The 21374-nt window shown below is 42.0% G+C and overlaps 1 protein-coding gene across 10 annotated transcripts in view; it reads left to right on the forward strand.

The window, feature by feature from the left end:
• hhat (hedgehog acyltransferase) overlaps positions 1–21374 on the forward strand; it is a 46240-nt gene that overhangs the window by 14372 nt on the left and 10494 nt on the right. For all 10 annotated transcript variants that reach the window (XR_014534104.1, XR_014534105.1, XR_014534106.1 and 7 more), the window contains exons 7-9: positions 551–713; positions 16785–16935; positions 20390–20425. Coding sequence is in view for 5 of the 10 variants with exons in the window: in XM_083544720.1 (XP_083400846.1) it covers positions 551–713; positions 16785–16935; positions 20390–20425 (350 nt within the window). In the remaining 5 variants the exon portion in view is untranslated. The remainder of the gene's footprint in view (positions 1–550; positions 714–16784; positions 16936–20389; positions 20426–21374) is intronic.

The following is a 21374-nucleotide window of genomic DNA, read 5'->3' on the forward strand; positions in this document are numbered from 1 at the left end:
GTGAGGGAGGTGTGATTGAGATGGTTTGGGCATGTGCAGAGGAGGGACATGGGGTATATCAGTAGAAGAATGCTGAAGAAGAAGTAGAAGAATGCTGAGGAGCCATTAGGAAGGAGGAAAAGAGGAAGACCAATTAGGAGATTTATGGATGTGGTGAGTGAAGACATGCAGGTAGTTGGTGTGAAAGAGGCAGATGTGGAGGACAGGGGGGGTATGGAGACGGATGATCCGCTGTGGAGACCCCTAATGGGAGAAGCCGAAAGTAGAAGCAGAATGATGAACACTAATAATGTACAATATTAATGAACACTGATAATGAACACTAATGATAAACACCAATATAATTAATAATTCCGATCCTTCTTTGCCATTGTGTGATGTCACTGTTTTTTCTGTCTTTTTGAGTCAGTTCTTCTGCCACTCAAGTCTCTCTCTCTCTCTCTCTCTCTCTCTCTCTCTCTCTCTCTCTCTCTCTCTCTCTCTCTCTCACTCTCACTTTCTGTCTTTTTTATCTCTTCTCCCTTTTCTCTCTCTCTCTCTCTCTCTGCAGATGGACAGAATGGTGTGTTCCACATCACCATCCTGGTTGTTGAGTCGAGTTTTACGTTTGTGTGTGTGGTGGTGTTTAGCTGAGTTTATGATCCACTTTATGTACATGCACAGCATCCAGAACAACGAGATCTTCCTCAACATGCTGCCATCCTGGGCTCTGGGTAAGTGTGTGTGTTGTGTGTGTGAGAGAGAGAGGCATTTTTGTCTTTTACAGTCATTTATCTGGCAAAAAAATCCTTTTTAAGGCCAGATGGTTTCAGATTTGTTCTTTAATTAATTATCTCTTCGAGGAGATAAGAGCTATGGACAGTTTGTGTGTGTGTGTGTGTGTGTGTTTGTGTGTGTTTTGGGGGGGGTGAAGCGTTGCACTAGAGAGGTGTCCAGACAACTTCTGTAGGCCAGTGGACTCCTCCAGCAGCCATTATAGAGTTCCGCAGCCTTTAATCTGTTTTTTTTTTAAGTCCATATTTTCAAAAGTCCATTGTAAAAAAACACGAATAAACCAGTAACATGCAATGCGTTTGTGTCCATTAAAACAAAGTTCTGTCCAGCCCCAGTCATCCCACCATGTGCAAAAAGTCCACTGGCTGCTGTCCTCTATACCAGGTTACTTGGGCCAGTCAGGAGTCTCTGAATGAACTGGAGGCAAAAGGCTGACAAGATAAACCTGACCATTTCCCCCTTCCTCCTTGGACAAATGGAGGACACTCTAGAATCTAGTGCAAACCATCCCAGAAGAAGTCCACGAGCAGGGCCTGGATGTTCGCTAGCGGGTCTTGTGCCATACAGTCGATGGTTGTTGATGATCAGCATTTGCCCTCTTTGGGACCAGCCGCTTTCACCTGCTCAGTCTGCTCTTGATGTGCTCTACAGTGCCTTCCCAGTTTTTATTTAAATATCCCATGACTCCACAGGTAGACACCCAAGTACTTAAAACCACCTTTTTTCTACACCAGGTCTTCTGGGAATCTCGGCTCCCCACCTCCCCACTCCCCAACTAAATCTGCTTCACTCTTTTCCCAGTTAACTTTCGTTGATAATAAAAAACTCAAAGTCTTTTAGAACATCAGTTAAAACATTCACATCAGACTGGGATCCCACCACTACAGCCACGTCATCTGCATATGCTGACAGGTAAAGTAAAGCATTAGAGTGTGAATAATAAAAACAGAAAGATGACTTCTTAGGTTGATTAATAGAGGTTCAATTGCTAGAGTGTACAACATTCCTCACGGTACACTTTCAATTTCACTCCATGCCTTGGAGAGCCTTCTGAAGCTCAGCGAGTGTCAGCTCCCTGTCCAACTCCCTGTCTACTGACTCTGAGAGCTTAGCATCTTTAAGGGAGCTCTCGTCCACTTCATGTGCTCCTGACCTCTCACAGTATGAGCTTGGGGCTCACCTACCCTAGGCCCTGGTACAGCAGCAGTTGCCTGGCTTTCAGCAGGAGGCCGAGCTGAAGCCACAGGGGGAATGGCTCCAGCAGGCTTAGCTGCTTCCTGCCCCAGACGATTGGGGACACCAGGGTCACTCTGTATTTCAGGAAAGGTATGGACAAGATACCCTTTCTTCTTTATCATCTTCTTCTTTTTCTTCTTTTGACACGGCGGATCATCCGTCTCCATACCCTCCTGTCCTCTACATCTGCCTCTTTCAAACCAACTACCTGCATGTCTTCCCTCACCATGGTCTTCCTCTTTTCCTCCTTCCTGGTGTCTCCATCCTCAGCATTCTCCTACTGATATAGCCCATGTCCCTCCTCTGCATATGTCCAAACCATCTCAATCACACCTCCCTCACCTTGTCTCCAAAACGTCCTACATGTGCTGTCCCTCTAATAAACTAATTTCTAATCCTGTCCATCATCGTCACTCCCAATGAACATCTCAGGTCAAGTTAAGTCAAAAGGCTTTTAATGTCATTTCTACTATACACAGTGGTACACAGTAATAACAAAACAACGTTCCTCCGGAACCCTGGTTCTACACTAAACAATGACATAAAGCTACAACACAACACAAGCTACATAAAGTGCATCGAGTGCAATCTAGTGCAAACAGTGCAGACAAAAAACAGTACAGACAGACAACACAAGACAAGACACAAAACCAAGATAGCGCCGACCAGTAAACACACAATGTAGTGCAAAAATACAGCAGCAGTCAAGATGTGCAGAAGACAGCATGTAAACAATGTAGTATAGTATGACAAAGTTGAAGGTGCAAAAAAGCATGTAAACAATATAATAGTCAAAGGTGCAAAAGACGGCATGTAAACAGTAATACAGTGAAAGGTGCAGTTAAACAGATCAGTTATCAAATATAAATAATAATAAATAGATGATGGTGGAATAGATTGAGGTGAGTGTGTGTTGTGTTAAGTCCAGGTTGTACAGTTTGATAACACACAACATCTTCAGCTCTGCTACCTCCAGCTCCATCTCCTGTCTTTTACTCAACACCACTGTCTCGAATCCATACAACATCTCAGGTCTCACCACAGTCCTATAAACTTTCCCTTTCACTCTTTCAAGTCAAGAAGCTTTTATTGTCAAATCTGTGATATATATAGCTGACGCAGTACACAGTGAAATGAGACAATGTTCTTCCAGAACCCTGGTGCTACATTAAACAACACAGAACTCCATCACAGAAAATAGAGCTGCATAACCATTAAGGACTAAAGTGTCCTTGCCACATAAAGTGCATTGTGTGCAACCATGTCCAAATAGTGCACAAAACATAAAAAATATATAATGTGTTTGATGTGACGGCCCAAATGCTTTGGAACCGCTTTCCTGATGGCAGGAGGGTGAAGAGTGTGTGTGAGGAATGTTATGTCAAGTCAAGTCAAGTTTATTTCTATTGCGCTTTTCACAACGGACATTGTCTCAAAGCAGCTTTACAGAATGTAACAGTGAAGGTGAATGGTGTGTGTTTATCCCTGATGATCACCATGAAGTCTGTGGTGAAGGGAAAACCCTTAGATGTTATGAGGAAGAAACCTTGAGAGGAACCAGACTCAAAAGCAGAACCTCATCCTCATTTGGGTGAGATCAAGAGTGTGATTATAGTCTTTAAACACTACAGAACACTGGAGAGTGAGAACTAACATGAGCACTGGAGTGTGTGATTATGACTGATGATCTTTCTACAGTCTTTTACAGTCAGTTGTGGTTATGGAACCAGGAGCTACTGAGCAACTCATAAAATAGCTCAATATTTGCGATCATCACAGATCCAACACCAGCTTCTCCATGCCAGAGCCTTTAAACACTCAAAGAGGTCCAGTGTCCAAACTCCACATGAAGTGGTATCCAGTTGGCACTGGTACGTCTCTAGATGGTTTGGGATGTTTGCGAGTTCAGCATCTACTTCTTTAAAGGTCCACAATCTTCATAAGGTGGGACGTGACTGGAGCCGGAGCAACCTCAGGATGCCTCGGGATGGGGAGAGAAAGAGAAGCAGTGGAGAGGAATTAGCGTAGCTGCTGTTCATGATATTAACAGCACAAGTTGATAATGTGATGTGATCAGATGTTCTGGAGCACAAGGTTATGATGTGATTACATTTACTTTACATTTGCGGCATTTAGCAGACACCTTTATCCAGAGCGATGTACAAAAGTGCTTTGAGTCTTTAGCAATGAATAAATCTACACTGGTACACAAGATTACCAACTTAATATAAATGTAACTCTTGAATTCTACAAAGCAAACTTAGAAAGTGCTCATTTAAGTGTTTCAGGAAGAGGTAGGTCTTCAACCGTTGCTTGAAGATAGTCAGGGACTCAGCTGTACAGACATCTAGGGGAAGTTCATTCCACCACCTCGGTGCCAGAACAGAGAAGAGCCTTGAAGTATAATATGTGATGTGTTATGTGTAGGCTTTGCTAAAAAGATACGTCTTTTATCTGCACTTAAACTAGGAGAGCGTGTCTGAGCCCCGAACACTGTCAGGAAGACTGTTCCAGAGTTTAGGAGCTAAATGTGAGAATGTTCTACCACCTTCAGTGGACTTTGCTATTCTAGGAACTACTAGAAGCCCAGAGTTTTGAGATCTCAAGGAGCGTGACGGATTGTAGCGTGTTAGAAGACTGGAGATACATGGGAGCCAAACCATTTAGTGCTTTATAAGTAAGTAGCAGTAGTTTGTAGTGGATTTGAAAATTAACAGGAAGCCAGTGTAGGGATGAGAAGATTGGGGATATATGGTGATATTTTCTTGACCTTGTAAGAACTCTGGCTGCTGCATTCTGAACTAACTGAAGCTTGTTTATTAATGATGCAGGACATCCACCTAGTAATGTATTACAGTAGTCTATTCTGGAGGTCATGAACGCATGGACGAGCTTCTCTGCATCAGATATAGATAACATATTTCTTAGCTTAGAAATATTTCTAAGGTGAAAGAAGCTGTTTTTGTAACTTGGTTGATGTGATTTTTGAAAGACACGTTGCTCTAAAATAACTCCCAGGTCTTTTATTGTTGAACTAGTGGTTACAGAACATCCGTCCAAATGCAGGTTGAAATGCTGAAGCTTCTGCGTACTGGTTTTTGGGCCGATGAGCAAAATCTCCGTCTTATCAGAATGTAATAGTAGAAAGTTATGAGTCATCCAGTCTTTTATTGCTTTAACACACTCAGTTATCTGAGCTAATTGAGTGTATCGTCTGGTTTTGATGAGATATATAGCTGGGTATCATCTGCGTAACAGTGGAAGCTAATTCCATGCATTCCATAATATTTCCTAAGGGATGCATGTATATTGTAAAAAGCAGGGGTTCTAGAACTGAACCTTGTGGCACGCCATAATTAACTTGGATTAACCTGAATAGCTGAATAACAGTGAGATGAAGCCTTGGTCTGATGCTAAAAACAGGACATTAGTGATTTTAACTAGAGCAGTTTCTATGCTATGATGGAGCCTGAAACCTGACTGAAACTCTTCAAAGATATTGTTCTCTTGTAAGTAGAAAGAGAACTGGGCAGCGACAATCTTTTCTAAAATCTTAGACATAAATGGGAGATTTGAAATTGGTTTGTTATTTGATACCTTGTTTGGATCTAAATTAGGTTTCTTAATGAGGGGCTTAAATATGCGGATCACAAATGAGAATTTTATACTGGATCGGTCGAGGCCCGGGTTAACAACGACCACCACAGGTATTGTTAGCCAACAGGTTACCGGTGTAAATTCTGCTACTGTTGGCCGAAGGAGGAGAAGGAGAGGAGGAAGACGTCTACAGAGACGGCAGGAAAAGGAGTAGTGTAGGTTTGGGTTGGTACTTTGTAAACGAAATTATTACCGACCAGGAGTTTAAAATAATGTGTTTGACAGAAACATGGATTAAACCAAATGAATATTTAGCATTAAATGAAGCGAGTCCTCCTGGGTATAGTTACATACACCAACCCCGTCTAAATGGCAGAGGAGGCGGAGTCGCAGCTATTTATAATAATAATCTAAGCGTCACACAAAAGACTAAACACAAATGTAAAACATTTGAAGTTCTTTACACCAACATAAAATATTCAGTGTCTGAAAGCAGGTCCAGTCAGACAATTCCACTCATTATTATTTATAGACCCCCAGGGGCCCGACTCTGATTTTCTCATAGAATTTGCAGATTTCATCACAAATTTAGTTACTTCTCTAGACAAAGCATTAATTGTTGGTGATTTTAATATTGATTTTGATAATCAGGAAGACTCCTTAAGAGCAGCTGTTGTGTCCATTCTAGATTCAGTTGGAATTAATCAGAATGTTATAGGACCCACTCATAGTGGTGACACACTCTCGATTTGTTGTTAACATTTGGATTAAAAATAAAAAACGTAGTCATAATTCCACAGTCTGAAGCTATTTCAGACCATTATCTCATCTCTTTTAAAATTTGCCTCTGTCATTGCATTACTACTTCACCACGTTATCGTGTTAAGCGTACTTTCACGTCAGCTACAGCAGCGCGTTTTATTAACAATCTTCCAGAAATGACGATATTAGATAGATCTCCGTCTGACCCTGCAGAGCTCGACTGGGCCACTAAACACCTAGAATCAACATTACGTTATACCCTAAATGATGTAGCTCCCCTTAAGACCAAAATGATCAGGGAGAAAAAATTAGCACAGTGGTATAATGATCATACACGCACCTTAAAACAGACCACTCGAAAATTAGAACGTAAATGACGTCAAACAAAATTAACAGTATTTCAAATAGCATGGAAGGGGAGCCTCCTAATTTATAGAAAATCTCTTAGTGCTGCTGATCAGCATATTTCTCCACCCTCATAGAAAATAACAAGCATAATCCTAGATTTTTATTCAGCACGGTAGCAAAATTAACAGGGAATAAAAGCACTGCACTCACATGCACACCATCAATAGGTACTAATGATTTCATGAACTTTTTTAATAATAAAATTGAAAACATCAGGCAAAAAATCCAGACGGTTAATATAAATCCAAATTATTTTACAAGTAACCCTGTAGACAGCAGTGTAATTATAACAGACAATCAATTACAAAGTTTTACTCCTATTCACGAGAATGACTTCATTTCATTAATTTCCTCATCAAAATCATCAACCTGCATTCTCAAGTACTTTTACTAGGACCACATGCAGCTAGAGGCAAACTTTCCGATTACCTAACATCTCTGGATGGTGTTTCTGTTTCAGTGTGTACAGCAGTCAAAGACCTCGGTGTGATTATTGACTCGAGTCTTTCCTTTGAGGCTCACGTGAATAATATCACCAGGATCGCCTTCTTTCACCTTAGAAATATTGCTAAAATTAGAAATATGATGTCGTTACAGGATGCAGAAAAATTAGTTCATGCTTTTGTTACTTCTAGATTAGACTACTGTAACGCTTTACTGTCTGGGTGTGCGAGTAGGTGCATAAATAAGCTTCAGTTAGTTCAGAATGCAGCAGCAAGAGTCCTCACTAGATCTAGGAAATATGACCACATCACCCCTGTATTAATCAGTCTACACTGCTCCCAATCAAATCTCGCATTGATTATAAAATTTTACTACTGACATATAAAGCACTTAACGCTCTCGCACCACCGTATCTGAGTGAACTTCTGTACCAGTATGATCCTCCACGCCTACTTAGATCAAAAGGTGCAGGCTATCTGTTGGTTCCTCCAATAATGAAGATTACAGCAGGGGGCAGATCTTTCTCTTATAAAGCCCCACAGTTATGGAACAGCCTTCCTATCAGTGTTCGGGACTCAGACACAGTCTCAGTGTTCAAGTCGAGGTTGAAAACATATTTATTCAGTCAAGCCTTTAATCAGTAGATTTTTTCTCAGGTAAAGGCTCAGATCTGGAGGGAACATTGATATAGAGTGTTTGGTGAACTGGGATATTTGTACGCTGTCGTCCCCTCACATTCACGTGTTCACTCAGGTTTGTTGATGGTGGTGTGGTGGGCCGTCTCTTATCCCAGAGATCCCTCATGTCTGTGTTGCCTTCTGGTTCTCCCTTTTAGTTATGCTGCTATAGCGAGTCTTGCCGGAGTCCAAACTGCACAGTGACTTTAACTCTCATGCAACAATAGGTACACTTAATAATCCATATCCTTCTCTTCCTGTCACCCTCTTCTCTCTCTCTCTCTCTCTCTCTCTCTCTCTCTCTCTCTCTCTCTCTCTCTCTCTCTCTCTTTCTCTCTCTCTCTCTCTCTCTCTCTCTCTCTCTCTCTCTCTCTCTCTCTCTCTCTCGGTCGAGTTAAACATGCTCCTGAGGCTCCAGTGACCACTGTTCCTGCCCCTCTCCCCCCTGTGGATCTTCCCACTTCATCCAGGCCTGCCTGGATTGGATGTCAACAGTCTCCTACACTGACTCAGAAATACACTTCGCTTTTGATCATCATCACTGCACCCCGCAACATTGTATACCCGCCACAAATGGACATTCGGTGTAACCCAGATGAGGATGGGTTCCCTCTTGAGTCTGGTTCCTCTCAAGGTTTCTTCCTTATGCCATCTCGGGGAGTTTTTCCTTGCCACAGTTGCCAGTCGCCACCGGCTTGCTCATCAGGGACAAACTTACTCATAAAGAACATATTCATTTTTAATCACCGCATTATCTGTGTAAAGCTGCTTTGAGACAATGTTCATTGTTAAAAGCGCTATACAAATAAAAATGAATTGAATTGAATTGAATTACTTTAAATGTTGGTACTATGATGGGTAAAGGGAGCGAGATAGCTGATATGATGGAGAGGAGAAAGGTAGATATTTTGTGTGTTCAGGAGACCAAGTGAAAAGGGAGTAAGAGCAGGAACATTGGAGGTGTTTAAACTGTTTTATCATGGTGTGGATGGAAAGAGAAATGGTGTAGGGGGGATTCTGAAGGAAGAGTACAGTAAGAGTGTAGTGGAGGTGAAGAGTGTTTCTGATAGGGTGATGAACGTGAAGCTGGAAGTTGAAGGGATGATGATAAATGTCATCAGTGTCTATGCTCCACAAGTTGGCTGTGAGATGGAGGAGAAGGAAAGATTCTGGAGTGAATTAGATGAAGTGGTAGATGGTGAAGGAAAGAACGATTGGTGATTGGGGCAGACTTTAATGGGCATGTAGGTGAAGGGAACAGAGGTGATGAGAAGGTGATGGGTAGGTATGGCCTTAAGGAGAGGAATGTGGAAGGGCAGATGGTGGTAGATTTTGCTAAAAGGATGGAAATGGCAGTGGTGAACACGTATTTTAAGAAGAAGGAGGATCACAGGGTGACGTATAAGAGTGGAGGAAGGTGCACACAGGTGGATTATGTTCTATGCAGGAGATGCAACCTAAAGGAGATTGGAGACTGTAAGGTGTTGGCAGGGGACAGTGTAGCTAGACAGCATCGGATGGTGGTCTGTAGGATGGTTTTGGAGATGAAGAAGAAGAGAAGGAGAGTGAGGACTGAAAGAAGAATAAGATGGTGGAAAGGTGTAGTGTAGTGTGAGGTGCAGGGAAGAGGTCAGATAGGGGCTCATGGTGGTGAAGAGGTGTTGGGGGATTGGGAAACTACTGCAGGAGTGATGAGGGAGGCAGCTAGAAAAGTACTTGGTGTGACATCTGGAATTAGAAAGGAAACCAAGGAGATGTGGTGGTGGAATGAGGAAGTGCAGTAGAGCATAAGGAGAAAGAGGTTGGCAAAACAGATGTGGGATAGACAGAGTGATGAGAAAAGTAGGCAGGAGTACAAGGAGATGCAGCAGCAGGTAAAGAGGGATGTGGCTAAAGCCAAGGAAAAGGCATATGAGGAGCTGTTGGCAGCAGATGACATACCTCTAGAAGCATAGAGATGTTTAGAAGAGATGGCAGTGGAGTTTTTAACCAGATTGTTTAACAAGATTCTGGAAGGTGGGAGGATGCCTGAGGAATGGAGAAGAAGTGTACTGGTACCTTTAAGCATAAGGGAGATTTGCAGACCTGCAGTAACTACAGGGGAATTAAGTTGATCAGTCACACCATGAAGTTATGGGAAAGAGTAGTGGAAGCCAGGCTAAGAGAAGAGGTGACCATCTGTGAGCAACAGTATGGTTTCATGCCGAGGAAGAGCACCACAGATGCCTCATTTGCTTTGAGGATGTTGATGAAGAAGTATAGAGAAGGACAGAAAGAATTGCTTTGTGTATTTGTGGATTTAGAGAAAGCGTACGACAGGGTGCTGAGAGAGGAGCTGTGGTACTGTATGAGGAAGTCAGGTGTGTCAGAGAAGTATGTGAGGGTGGTGCAGGACATGTATGAGGACAGTGTGACAGCAGTGAGGTGTGCAGTAGTAACAACAGACTGGTTCAGGGTGAGGGTTGGACTACATCAAGGATCGGCCCTGAGCCCTTTCCTGTTTGCAGTGGTGATGGACAGGTTGACGGACGAGGTCAGACAGGAGTCTCCCTGGACTATGACGTTTGCGGATGATATAGTGATTTGTGGTGAGAGTAGGGAGCAGGTGGAGAAGAACCTGGAGAGGTGGAGATATGCACTGGTGAGAAGGGGAATGAAAGTCAGTAGGAGTAAGACAGGGTACATGTGTGTGAATGAGAGAGAGGGCAGTGTAGTGGTGTGGTTTCAGGGAGAATAGGTGGAGAAGGTGGAGGAGTTCAGGTACCTGGGGTCAACAGTGCAAAGTAATGGAGAGTGTGTTAGAGAAGTAAAGAAAAGAGTGCAGGCGGGGTGGAGTGGGTGGAGAAGAGTGACAGGAGTGATTTGTGATAGTAGGGTATCTGCAAGAATGAAAGGGAAAGTTTATAGGACTGTGGTGAGACCTGAGATGTTGTATGGATTAGAGACAGTGGCATTGAGTAGAAGACAGGAGGTGGAGCTGGAGGTGGCAGAGCTGAAGATGTTAAGGTTTTCGTTGGGAGTGACGAGGATGGACAGGATTAGAAATGAGTTTATTAGAGGGACAGCACATGTAGGATGTTTTGGTGACAAGGTGAGGGAGGCGAGATTGAGATTGTTTGGACATGTGCAGAGGATGGACTTGAATTATATTGCTAGATATATGCTGAGGGTGGAGCCACCAGGTAGGAGGAAAAGAGGAAGGCCAAGGAGGAGGTTCATAGATGTGGTGAGGGAAGACATGCAGGTAGTTGGTGTGAAAAAGTCAGATGTAGAGGACAGGGTGGTATGGAGACGGATGATCCGCTGTGGCAACATCTAATGGGAGCAGCCGAAAGAAGAAGAAGAATGAGGGGCTTAATAACTGCTAACTTGAGGGGTTTAGGGACGTGACCTAAAGATATTGAGGAGTTAATAATATTCAGAAGAGGTTTACCAGCTGTATGTAACACTTCCTTCAGTAGTTTAGTTGGAATGGGATCTAACTGACATGTGGTTGATTTAGCTTTGGTAATAACATCATACAGCTCCTCCTGTTTTGTACATGTAAAACAGTGGAGTTGTGGAGTTTTAGGTAAGATTGGGTCAGGAGATGATCTCAGATGTTGGACCGCCACAATTGTTTTTCGAATGTTATCTATTTTTTCAGTGAAGAAATTCATAAAGTCTTCACTACTAAACTGTGATGGAACACATTTTTCAGATCCCTGATTTGTTGTTAATTTAGCGACTGTACTGAAAAGGAACCTGGGGTTGTTTTTGTTATTTTCTATGAGTTTGCTCAGGTGTTTAGCTCTAGCAGCTTTTAGCGCCTGTCTGTAGCTAAGCATACTGTCTTTATACGCAATTCTAAATACCTCCAATTTAGTTTTCCTCCATTTTCTCTCCAGATTACGTGTTGTTCTCTTTAGGGCATGCGTATGACTATTATACCAAGGTGCAGGTGCTTGTTCTCGAACCTTTTTTAACCGGATGGGGGCAACAGTGTCTAAAGTGCTAGTGAGGATAAGGTCTATGTTGTTTGCCATCTCATCAAGATGATCAGCATTTATGGGTTTAATGTGAAACTGAGATAAATCAGGCAGGTTGTTTATGAATCTGTCCTTAGTGGTTGGAATAATAGTCCTACCAAGTCGATACCGTGGTGAAACACGGTTAATCTGCTCTACCGGTAGTGTGTACAGTAGGAGATAATGGTCTGTGATGTCATCACTCTGGGGTAAAATATCTATATCAGTGACGTCTGCTCCGTGGGATATTATTAAGTCTAGTGTGTGGTTAAAACGGTGGGTTGGTCTGGTGACGTTTTGTTTAACTCCAAAAGAGTTTAATAAGTCGACAAATGATAATCCTAGAGCATCGTTTACATCATCTACATAAATATTATATATTTTGTTAACGTCACAGAACTTCGGCTGGTGTTTTATTTGTATATATTTCGGGATAACTTTCGCATAAAAAAAACAACATCCTACTGGTAAAAAAACAAATATGGCTGATAAAATATTGTGTTACAAAACTCTTGAGACCACAAAATAAAAAATAATAAAATAATATTAAAAGTAAAAGAATCTTTGGTTGAGTCTTTAATATAGGCTGCACCATTTAATAGGTCCATTAAAGGTCATTTCAAACCTTTTATTTCCAGCCAGTAGCATTATGGAAACGAAATGACTGATAGAAAATGTAGCCTTTGAGTGCAGGATTCTAACGATATATGGGAGGATTTTATTCCCCACGTGCGAGTCTTAGTTTTATTACTCTGTACAAACTCTTAGTGGTCGAAGCAGCATTTGGTGACGAACCAGGAAGTGATGCAGCCCTCAGTTCACCACAAACAGCTGTTTATAGCACGTGCTAACTGGACTTTGCTTACAAAAAAAAAGAAAACAAGGGAAAAAAATGGACAGTCAAAAAAATTGTTTTATCGGAGATTTGCAAAACAAAAGTAGTGATGTGGAAAATATTCTTTGGGGTGGAGTAACAACAGAGACTTAGAGATCTGAATGGGGATTCTATTTTACATCTGTAAGTTACAAAATATCTCCCGTGTGTGTGTGTGTGTGTGTGTGTGTGTGTGTGTGTGTGTATGTGAATTGTTGGGATTGGAATGACCGCAAAACAAGAGCTTGTCTGCTTCCTGGTCATCAATATGAATGTTAACTCGATATCAATATCCAAACATGTAGAACAAAAGCCTTTACTGGTCAGCAGCTCATTTCTATGCAGACTGTATGAATAGAGTACGAATGAACACCTTAGTTTAGCAGGTGTCTCTCAAACAGTGGGAGGAGAAAAGGATCAGACACAGTCTCAGATAAATGTTTGTAGGAATCTTATTTGTAATGAAAATCTTTATAGAATTTAAAATAGAAACTCATGAGACATGTGGCTTTTAGCCCAGTACTTTTCTGGATTGCTCCAGAACTGATTTCATATATTTATATATGAAATAAAAATAATGTTCACTGCAGGAAATGTAAATCCATGGCACTTCATCATCTATAACTTAATATCTTTTTAAGCAATATCAACTTTCAAGGTTTTTTTTATTTTTTATATTTAAATTGTGTGTGTAGCACATTTTTATCAGGAACTGTTAACATTTAAAGTTAGGAAGGGCATTTTCAGCCGTGGGTCTCAAAAACTGTGCCAAAGGCACAGATTTTTTTATATGTGTGTATTATATAATTATATAATGTATTATATAAGCACATATAATATATAATTATATGTGCTTATCCCTGATGATCACCGTGAGGAAGAAATGAGGAAGAAACCTTGCGGGGAACCAGATTAAAAAGTGGAACCTCATCCTCATTTGGGTGACATCAAGAGTGTGATTATAGTCTTTAACCTGTTAAGGTCCCTCATGGTGATCATCAGGGATAAGCACATATAATTCACCTTAACTTTTAAATTCTGTAAAGCCACTTAACACAATGTCCATTGTGAAAAGCGCTATAGAAATAACCTTGATTAGACTTGACTTGACTAAGGTCTTTCAGTCAAAGTCCAGGATCCAGTTGCAGAGGAAGGTGTTTAGGCTTCTCAATCAGGTGCTGAGTGATGATTGTGTTAAATGCTGAACTGAAGTCTATGAACAGCATTCGTCCTTATGAGTCCTTATTGTCCGGGTGGGTGATGGCCAGATGGAGAGTCGTGGAGATGGCATCATCTGTGGAACGGTTTGAATGATACCCAAACTGCATGGGGTCCAGTGAGGGTGGAAGTTGGGTCTTGATGGGTCATGACGAGCCTTTCGAAGCACTTCATCACTTTGGGTGTGAGTGCGACAGGATGATAGTCATTGAGGCAGGAGACTGTAGACTTTTTTAGAACGGGGACAATGTGAGTTGTCTTGAGGCACATAGAAACAACGTTGCTGCTAGGGAGATGTTGAAGATGCCAGTAAAGACTGTTCTGTACATTCCTTTAGCACTCTGCCAGGAATGCTGTCTGGTCTAGCAAACTTCCGTGAGTTAACTCTGCATAGTTCAACTGTGGATAGACAGAGCACCTGGTCATTAAGAGGGGGTGGTCTTCCTCGCCTCTACGTTGTTCTGCACCTCAAACCGGGTATAGAAGTCGTTCAGCGCATCTGGGAGGGAGGCGAACTTTTCCTGTAGTTTGTGATCGCCTGGATGCCCTGCCACATGCGCCGGGTGTCTCCTCTGTCCTGGAAGTGGCTGTGGAAGTGGCACAGGACAGTTTGGCCCTTGCTGTTCATAAGTGTATCTTATCCTCTGCTTTGAAGGTGGAGTCTCTTTGTTTTAGCAGCGCACACACTTTTGCAGTCATCCACGGCTTCTGGTTGGAGCGTGTAGTGATGGTCTTGGAGATGTTCATGTCATCAACCCACTTGCTGATGTAGCTGGTCACTGTTGATGTGTACTCTTCCAAGTTGATGGAATCGCCATTGATTGCAGCCTCCCTAAACATCTCCCAGTCAGTGCACTCAAAACAGTTCTGAAGAGCAGAAGTCGCTCCTGCTGTCCAGGTTTTAACCTGTTTTAGAACCGGTTTAGAGCGTCTGACGAGCGGTCTGTATGTTGGAATTAGCATAGCAGAGATGTGGTCTGAGTACCTGAGGTGGGGGCGGGGCTCCGCACGATACGTGCCGGGGATGTTTGTGTAAACAAGATCCAGCATGTTAACTTCTCCTCAAAGTTCACATGCTGATGGAGTTTAGGGAGCACAGTCCTAAGCATCCAAGCATCCACTATCCAATGTCCTTTACACACTCCTTAACATTGTTAAGCTGATCTCTCTCATCTGGATTTCCTAAAATATACATCTGTGTATCATTAGCATATTTCACCCAGAGGCAGCAGATATAAAGAGAAAAGCAGTGGGTTCTAAGACAGATCCTAGATAAAGAATCTAGAACACAAGTTGATGATTTTGATGAGGAAATAAATGAATTCGTTCTTTTGAATAGGAGTAAAACTTTGTAATTGATTGTTATAATTACACTGTCTACTGGGTTATTTATTAAATAGTTTGGATTTATTTTAAATGTCTGGATTTTCTGCCTTTTCTGTTACCAGCTCACAGCCTACACACAACACACCTAACACCCCCCCCCCCAACCAACCAACCAATTCCCTCCAGCCCCCACTCCAACCACTAAACACTGCCCCTTACAGAAGCCCAGGTGAGAATGGAGCTCAGAAACATCAGAGCAAGAAAAGCTGTGGGCCCAGCCGGCATCAGCTCCAGGCTCCTTAAGACCTGTGCAGACCAGCTGTGTGGCATATTGCTGTACATGTTTGACCTGGGCTTGAAGCTGGGGAAGGTGCCACAGCTATGGAAAACATCCTGTGTGGTGCCAGTACCAAAAACTTTGCGTCTCAAAAGACTTTGAGGACTGCAGACCAGTAGCACTGACCTCACATTTGATAAAGACCATCTACACTGCAGACTTCATGTTCAGCTCAGCAACCATGACACCTGCAGAATTTCTCTGATGACTCTGCCATCGTTGGTCTGATCACGGATGATGATGACGGGGAGTACAGAAGACTGATCCAGAACCTTGTGGACTGGTGCCAACGGAGCCGCCTTCAGATAAATGCCGTAGTGGATTTCCGCAGGTACAAATAAACTTCCTTATCACCAGTGAACAATCAGGGAAAGGACATTGTGAGAGTGGAGTCTTACAAATACCTGGGTGTTCATCTGAACATCAACTGGACTGGACAGACAACACTGAGGCTGTGTAAGAAAGGGCAGTCATCCTCTCTTTCTGCTGAGGAGATGAAGGTCTTTTGGAGTGCAGGGAGAGCTACTGAAGAATTTATTTCACTCTGTGGTGGCCTCAGCCATCTTCTATGGTGTGGTCTGCTGGTGCAGCAGCATCTCTCCTGCAGACAGGAAGAGACTGGACACTGTACAGGAGGTGGAAGAAGGAGGATGGGAGCTAAACTATCATCATTACTGCAAAATGACTCTCACCCCCTGTATGAAACAGTTTAATCTCTGAGCAGCTCCTTCAGTGACAGACTGTTACATCCTGAGTGTCTGAAGGAGCGAAACAGAAGATCTTTTCTCCCTGCTGCTATTAGACTTTACAATCAGAGCTGCTCAGTGAACCAGTAACCAAAATACACACTTATTACTGTTTAACAGCAATAACAACAATAAAAATGTTTTTTAAACAACAAGTGCAATAACAATCATTTAAAAACATGCAATATGTCTGATAGCGTAACTATTCATGGTCTACTTTCTGACATTTGTTCACTGAAGTTTCTGTAGACTTTTTATATCCATTTTTATGGATTTATTGATTTAGAAATATGTTGTGTTGCCTTTAAAACCTAATTAGAGTTGATCAGCTGAAACTTTTTTTTTGTCTGAACCCCACCCCCCAACCCCCTGTTATAGGTGGCCTGGCACTGGCTCTTGTACAGTTTTTTTATGTGAAGTATTTGGTGTTGTTTGGTGTTGCATCTCTGCTGATGAAGTTAGATGGTGTTGAGCCCCCTCCTCTGCCCCGCTGTGTGAGCACCATGTATAGCTTCCGAGGGATGTGGAGGTGAGACACACACACACACACACACACACAAACACACACTTTCTCTCTCTTTTGATTTCACTTTTATTGTACTTTATTGACGTGACTGAATGCGATGTTGCTGAAATGTGAACATTAGAGGAACATGGAGAGAACCTGAGGTTCTTCTGTCGGACAGGTGTGTAATCGTTACATTTATTATGTACTTTTACACAACATAAGATAAATAGTGGAATTCAGCTGTGTGTGTTAGCTGGTGTTCTCTGAACTCAGGATGTTTATACATATTTGGTATGTGTCTGAGTAATGGGACAGGTGGGTGTATGTGAGTGTGGGGGGACAGGTGGGCTGTGTGTGTGACTGGGTGGGTGTCAAAATGGGTGGAGATTGCACCTGTTTAGATTTTAATTTTTTATTATGAACTATCAGATGTGGTTCTTAGTTGGATGAAATAAAAACCTGCACCCAAACCACACCGGTCCTGAGTGGGAAAGACTGGACTTCCTGATCTAGTACCTGTGATGACCTGCAGGGGGCAGAGCCTCTTCACATTTACACTGCTCCTTCAGCTCCGAGATCTACTTCACACACATGCACGCACACATGCACGCACACACACACACACACACACACACACACATACACACATACGGCTGCTGTTTTGAATCTGGCGTGTTGCAGCAGCTGCACCTCTTCAGTCTTCAGCAGCTCTTCAGTTCTGTCTTTTCTCTCCAGAGAAAACAAGCTAGAACGCGCTCACTGTCTCAGCTCTGAATTAGTGTTTGTCTCAATTCAGTACACATACACTCTGAAATGTGCTTTTGGAACATTCTACAGTTCACATGTGGTTCACTGTTTAAAGTTTCATTAGAGGACTGCAGTAAAGCTTCCAACTTCTTCAATCTTACATTCCAGTGCTCATGTTAGTTCTCACTCTCCAGTGTTCTGTAGTGTTTAAAGACTATAATCACACTCTTGATCTCACCCACACGAGGATGAGGTTCTGCTTTTGAGTCTGGTTCCTCTCAAGGTTTCTTCCTCATAACATCTAAGGGAGTTTTTCCTTCACCACAGACTCCATGGTGATCATCAGGGATAAACACACACCATTCACCTTCACTGTTACATTCTGTAAAGCTGCTTTGAGACGATGTGTGTTGTGAAAAGCGCAATAGAAATAAACTTGACTTAACTTTATTTAATTCCTTCATTAGTGAACTTTAAGGTTTAACCTGAGAACTGTAACACTGCAAAACACACACACATATACACACAAATACACCAATACAAATAAACACCAATATACTTATTATATATATAAAAGCTGGAAGTTGAAGGCATGATGATAAATGTCATCAGTGTTTATGCTCCACAAGTGGGTTGTGAGATGGAGGAGAAGGAACAATTCTGAAGTGAGATAGATGAAGTGGTAGAAGGTGAACCTGGGAATGAAAGATTGGTGAGTGGGGAAATGTTACAACATATGGGAGAACAAGGGAAAGGGGGTAAGGCCAGGAATATTGGAGGGTGGATTAAACTGTGTGTGTTAGGGAGTATTTTGAGCAACTAATGGATGAAGAAAATTAGAGAGAGAGAAGGTTGGATGGTGTGGAGATGTGAAGCAGGAAGTGGATAGGATTAGTAAGGAGGAAGTGAGAGCAGCGATTAAGAGGATGAAGAGTGGAAAGTCGGTTGGACCAGATGACATACCGGTAGAAGCATGGAGATGTTTAGGAGAGTTGCAGTGGAGTTATTAACCAGATTGTTCAACAAGATTTTGGAAGGTGAGAAGATGCCTGAGGAATGGAGAAGGAGTGTGTTGGTACTGATCTTTAAGAATAAGGGAGATGTGCAGACCTGCAGTAACTACAGGGGCCAGGTGTGACAGAGGAGCTAATTTATACACAATAAATGTATCTACAGATCATCTGCTCAGCATGCTAACGCTCTGGTGTGCTAATTAAACACACTGCATCACCTGACCTAAAGCTCTGCCCCTTCAGCCTCCAAAACAAAAGTGTTTTGTACAGTGGTGTGTTATACGATGTTGTGTGTTATATTGTGTAATGTTAATATTGTGTGTTACACTGTGAAGCTATGCTGTTACATGACACTCCATCTAAATTCTGCATTCTGATTGGTCAGAATGTGGTGATTAATTCTCTGAAAGTGCACCGTTATACTAATATATTCACTCTAATATATTATGGTTTCCATAGTAACGCCTTATCTCAGGGATAAGTGCAGAACACACTCCTCTGATGCAAGAGTTAAAAACCATGTATATAGAAGTCTTCAGTGTCAGAGCTCAGGAACATTAATTCTCATGAAGTTTTTGATGTTGTTTTATCAGCATTTTCTAACATCTCTATATCTATATTTATAACTCATCACCTCTTCCATGTCTTCACACTGGACACTGTCTCAAAACGGAGCTACAGAAATAAATTAATTCTGCAATCTAAATTACGTATTTATAATTTGATCTGTAATGAGTCAGTCAGAGGTGAGGGTGTGAGGGGAAAACATCCTGAGATGACATGAGGAGGAGCCTTGAAAGGAACTCACCTGTAAAGGGAACTCATCTACACTGGATTATAAATAATTACTTCTGCATGATTGTGTCCTGCACCCTCATGCCACGCTCAGTCTTTTGGAACAATCTTCAGTTAGAGCTCAAAGCTGATTGTAGGTTTCAGTAAAGTAAAGTTCCACTGTATGCTGAATGAGACATAAGCAAACTTTCCCCTTTCACTATTAAAGATACCAATAAATAACCTGCACCTTTTGAGTGAAGTAGCAGCACAAGAACATTCAGTGCTTCATGCATCAGTAGTAGTGTTTTTTAATCAATGGGAGATATGGGGATCATCCGTCTCCATACCCCTCTGTCCTCTACATCTGCCTCTTTCACACCAACTACCTGCATGTCTTCACTCACCACATCCATAAACCTCCTCCTTGGTCTTCCTCTTTTCCTCCTTCCTGGTGTTTCCATCCTCAGCATTCTCCTACTGATATACCCCATGTCCCTCCTCTGCACATGTCCAAACCATCTCAATCTCGCCCCCTCACCTTGTCTCCAAAACGTCCTGCATGCGCTGTCCCTCTAATAAACTCATTTCTAATCCTCTCCATTGTCGTCACTCCCAACGAACATCTCAACATCTTAATGGGAGATTTGATTGAGAAGAAAAAAGGAAAAATACAACAGATGGAAGCAAAAGCACTGAAATGAATGAGGAAAGATGTGAGTTTCATTGCAGACACGGATAAGAAAATTTTTTCATGTGAACAGTCAGGAGTCTTCAGGGAGCTCGCTGTAAAACCATAAAGCTATTGTATAGAGAAGAACTGTGTGTGTGATGATCAAGGGTGCACTTACTTTTCAACATATAGAGTATCTCCAGGTGATAAAAATAAAATACGATAACGAATGTAAATGTTCTAATCAAATATTATTTTCCACTTTCAGGCAGTTTGATGTGGGACTTTACAGATGGCTCATCAGGTATAAGTGTGTGTGTGTGTGTGTGTGTGTGTGTGTGTGTGTGTGTGTGTGTGTGTGTGTGTGTTTCTATTGGTCTGTGTCTGTGTGTGATGTAATGTGATGTAATATGTGTGTGTCTCTGCTCCTTGGTGAAGCCAATCTCATGTAAAAAAAAATTATCATAATAATAATAATCATAAAAAATAGTGGGTATTTATTAAAATTTGATGGTCTGTGGTCTGTGGTGTGTGTGTGTGTGTGTGTGTGTGTGTGTGTGTGTGTGTGTGTGTGTGTGTGAGTGAACATGTACCGTAATTTCCGGACTATTAAGCGCACCCAAATATAAGCCGCACCCACTGAATTTGACAACTATTTTTATTTTGAACATAAATAAGCCGCACCTTGTGTATAAGCTGCAGGTCTACACTGAAACTAATGAACTTTACACAGGCTTTAATGAAAGACAGTGTCTGTTACACGGTGTAACGGGTGAAATATGTTGCGCTTCCTTTAAGAGCAGAGCGGCATTTTGGGAATAGCCTGCCGGCGCATTTTTTCCGCTATTACTGCATGTGTGGAGACCGAGGAATATGTCCTTATTATTTTCTGATGCTCATTTCTAAGTTTCTTTGACTAACCCGTAACGCTGTTGCCAAGAAAAAAAAAAAAGCACGAGTTTTGGAAAGCTGTCTGTGCTTATATGATTTGTGTTGTAACTGGAGTTAGCGAGCTCTCCCTTCACCCAGACTCAACACGCTACAACGGCTTGTATCTAAACAGGAGCCCACCAAGAAAGTCATTGTTCACTGTCTTTCTCCTTCCTTTTACAACTATTTCCCCTCGAGGGTTTATCTTCTGGCATCGTCGTGCATTTAAAAAAAAACATTTTTCTCCCGATGCCGTGCAGCTCAGAACACAGGTGAGGTGCGTTTTTTCGTTTCTGTTCGGAAATCTTATTGGTCTAATGTTA

Source organism: Silurus aristotelis (assembly GCF_946808225.1).
Source record: "Silurus aristotelis genome assembly, chromosome: 6".
NCBI classification, from domain to species: Eukaryota; Metazoa; Chordata; class Actinopteri; order Siluriformes; family Siluridae; genus Silurus; species Silurus aristotelis.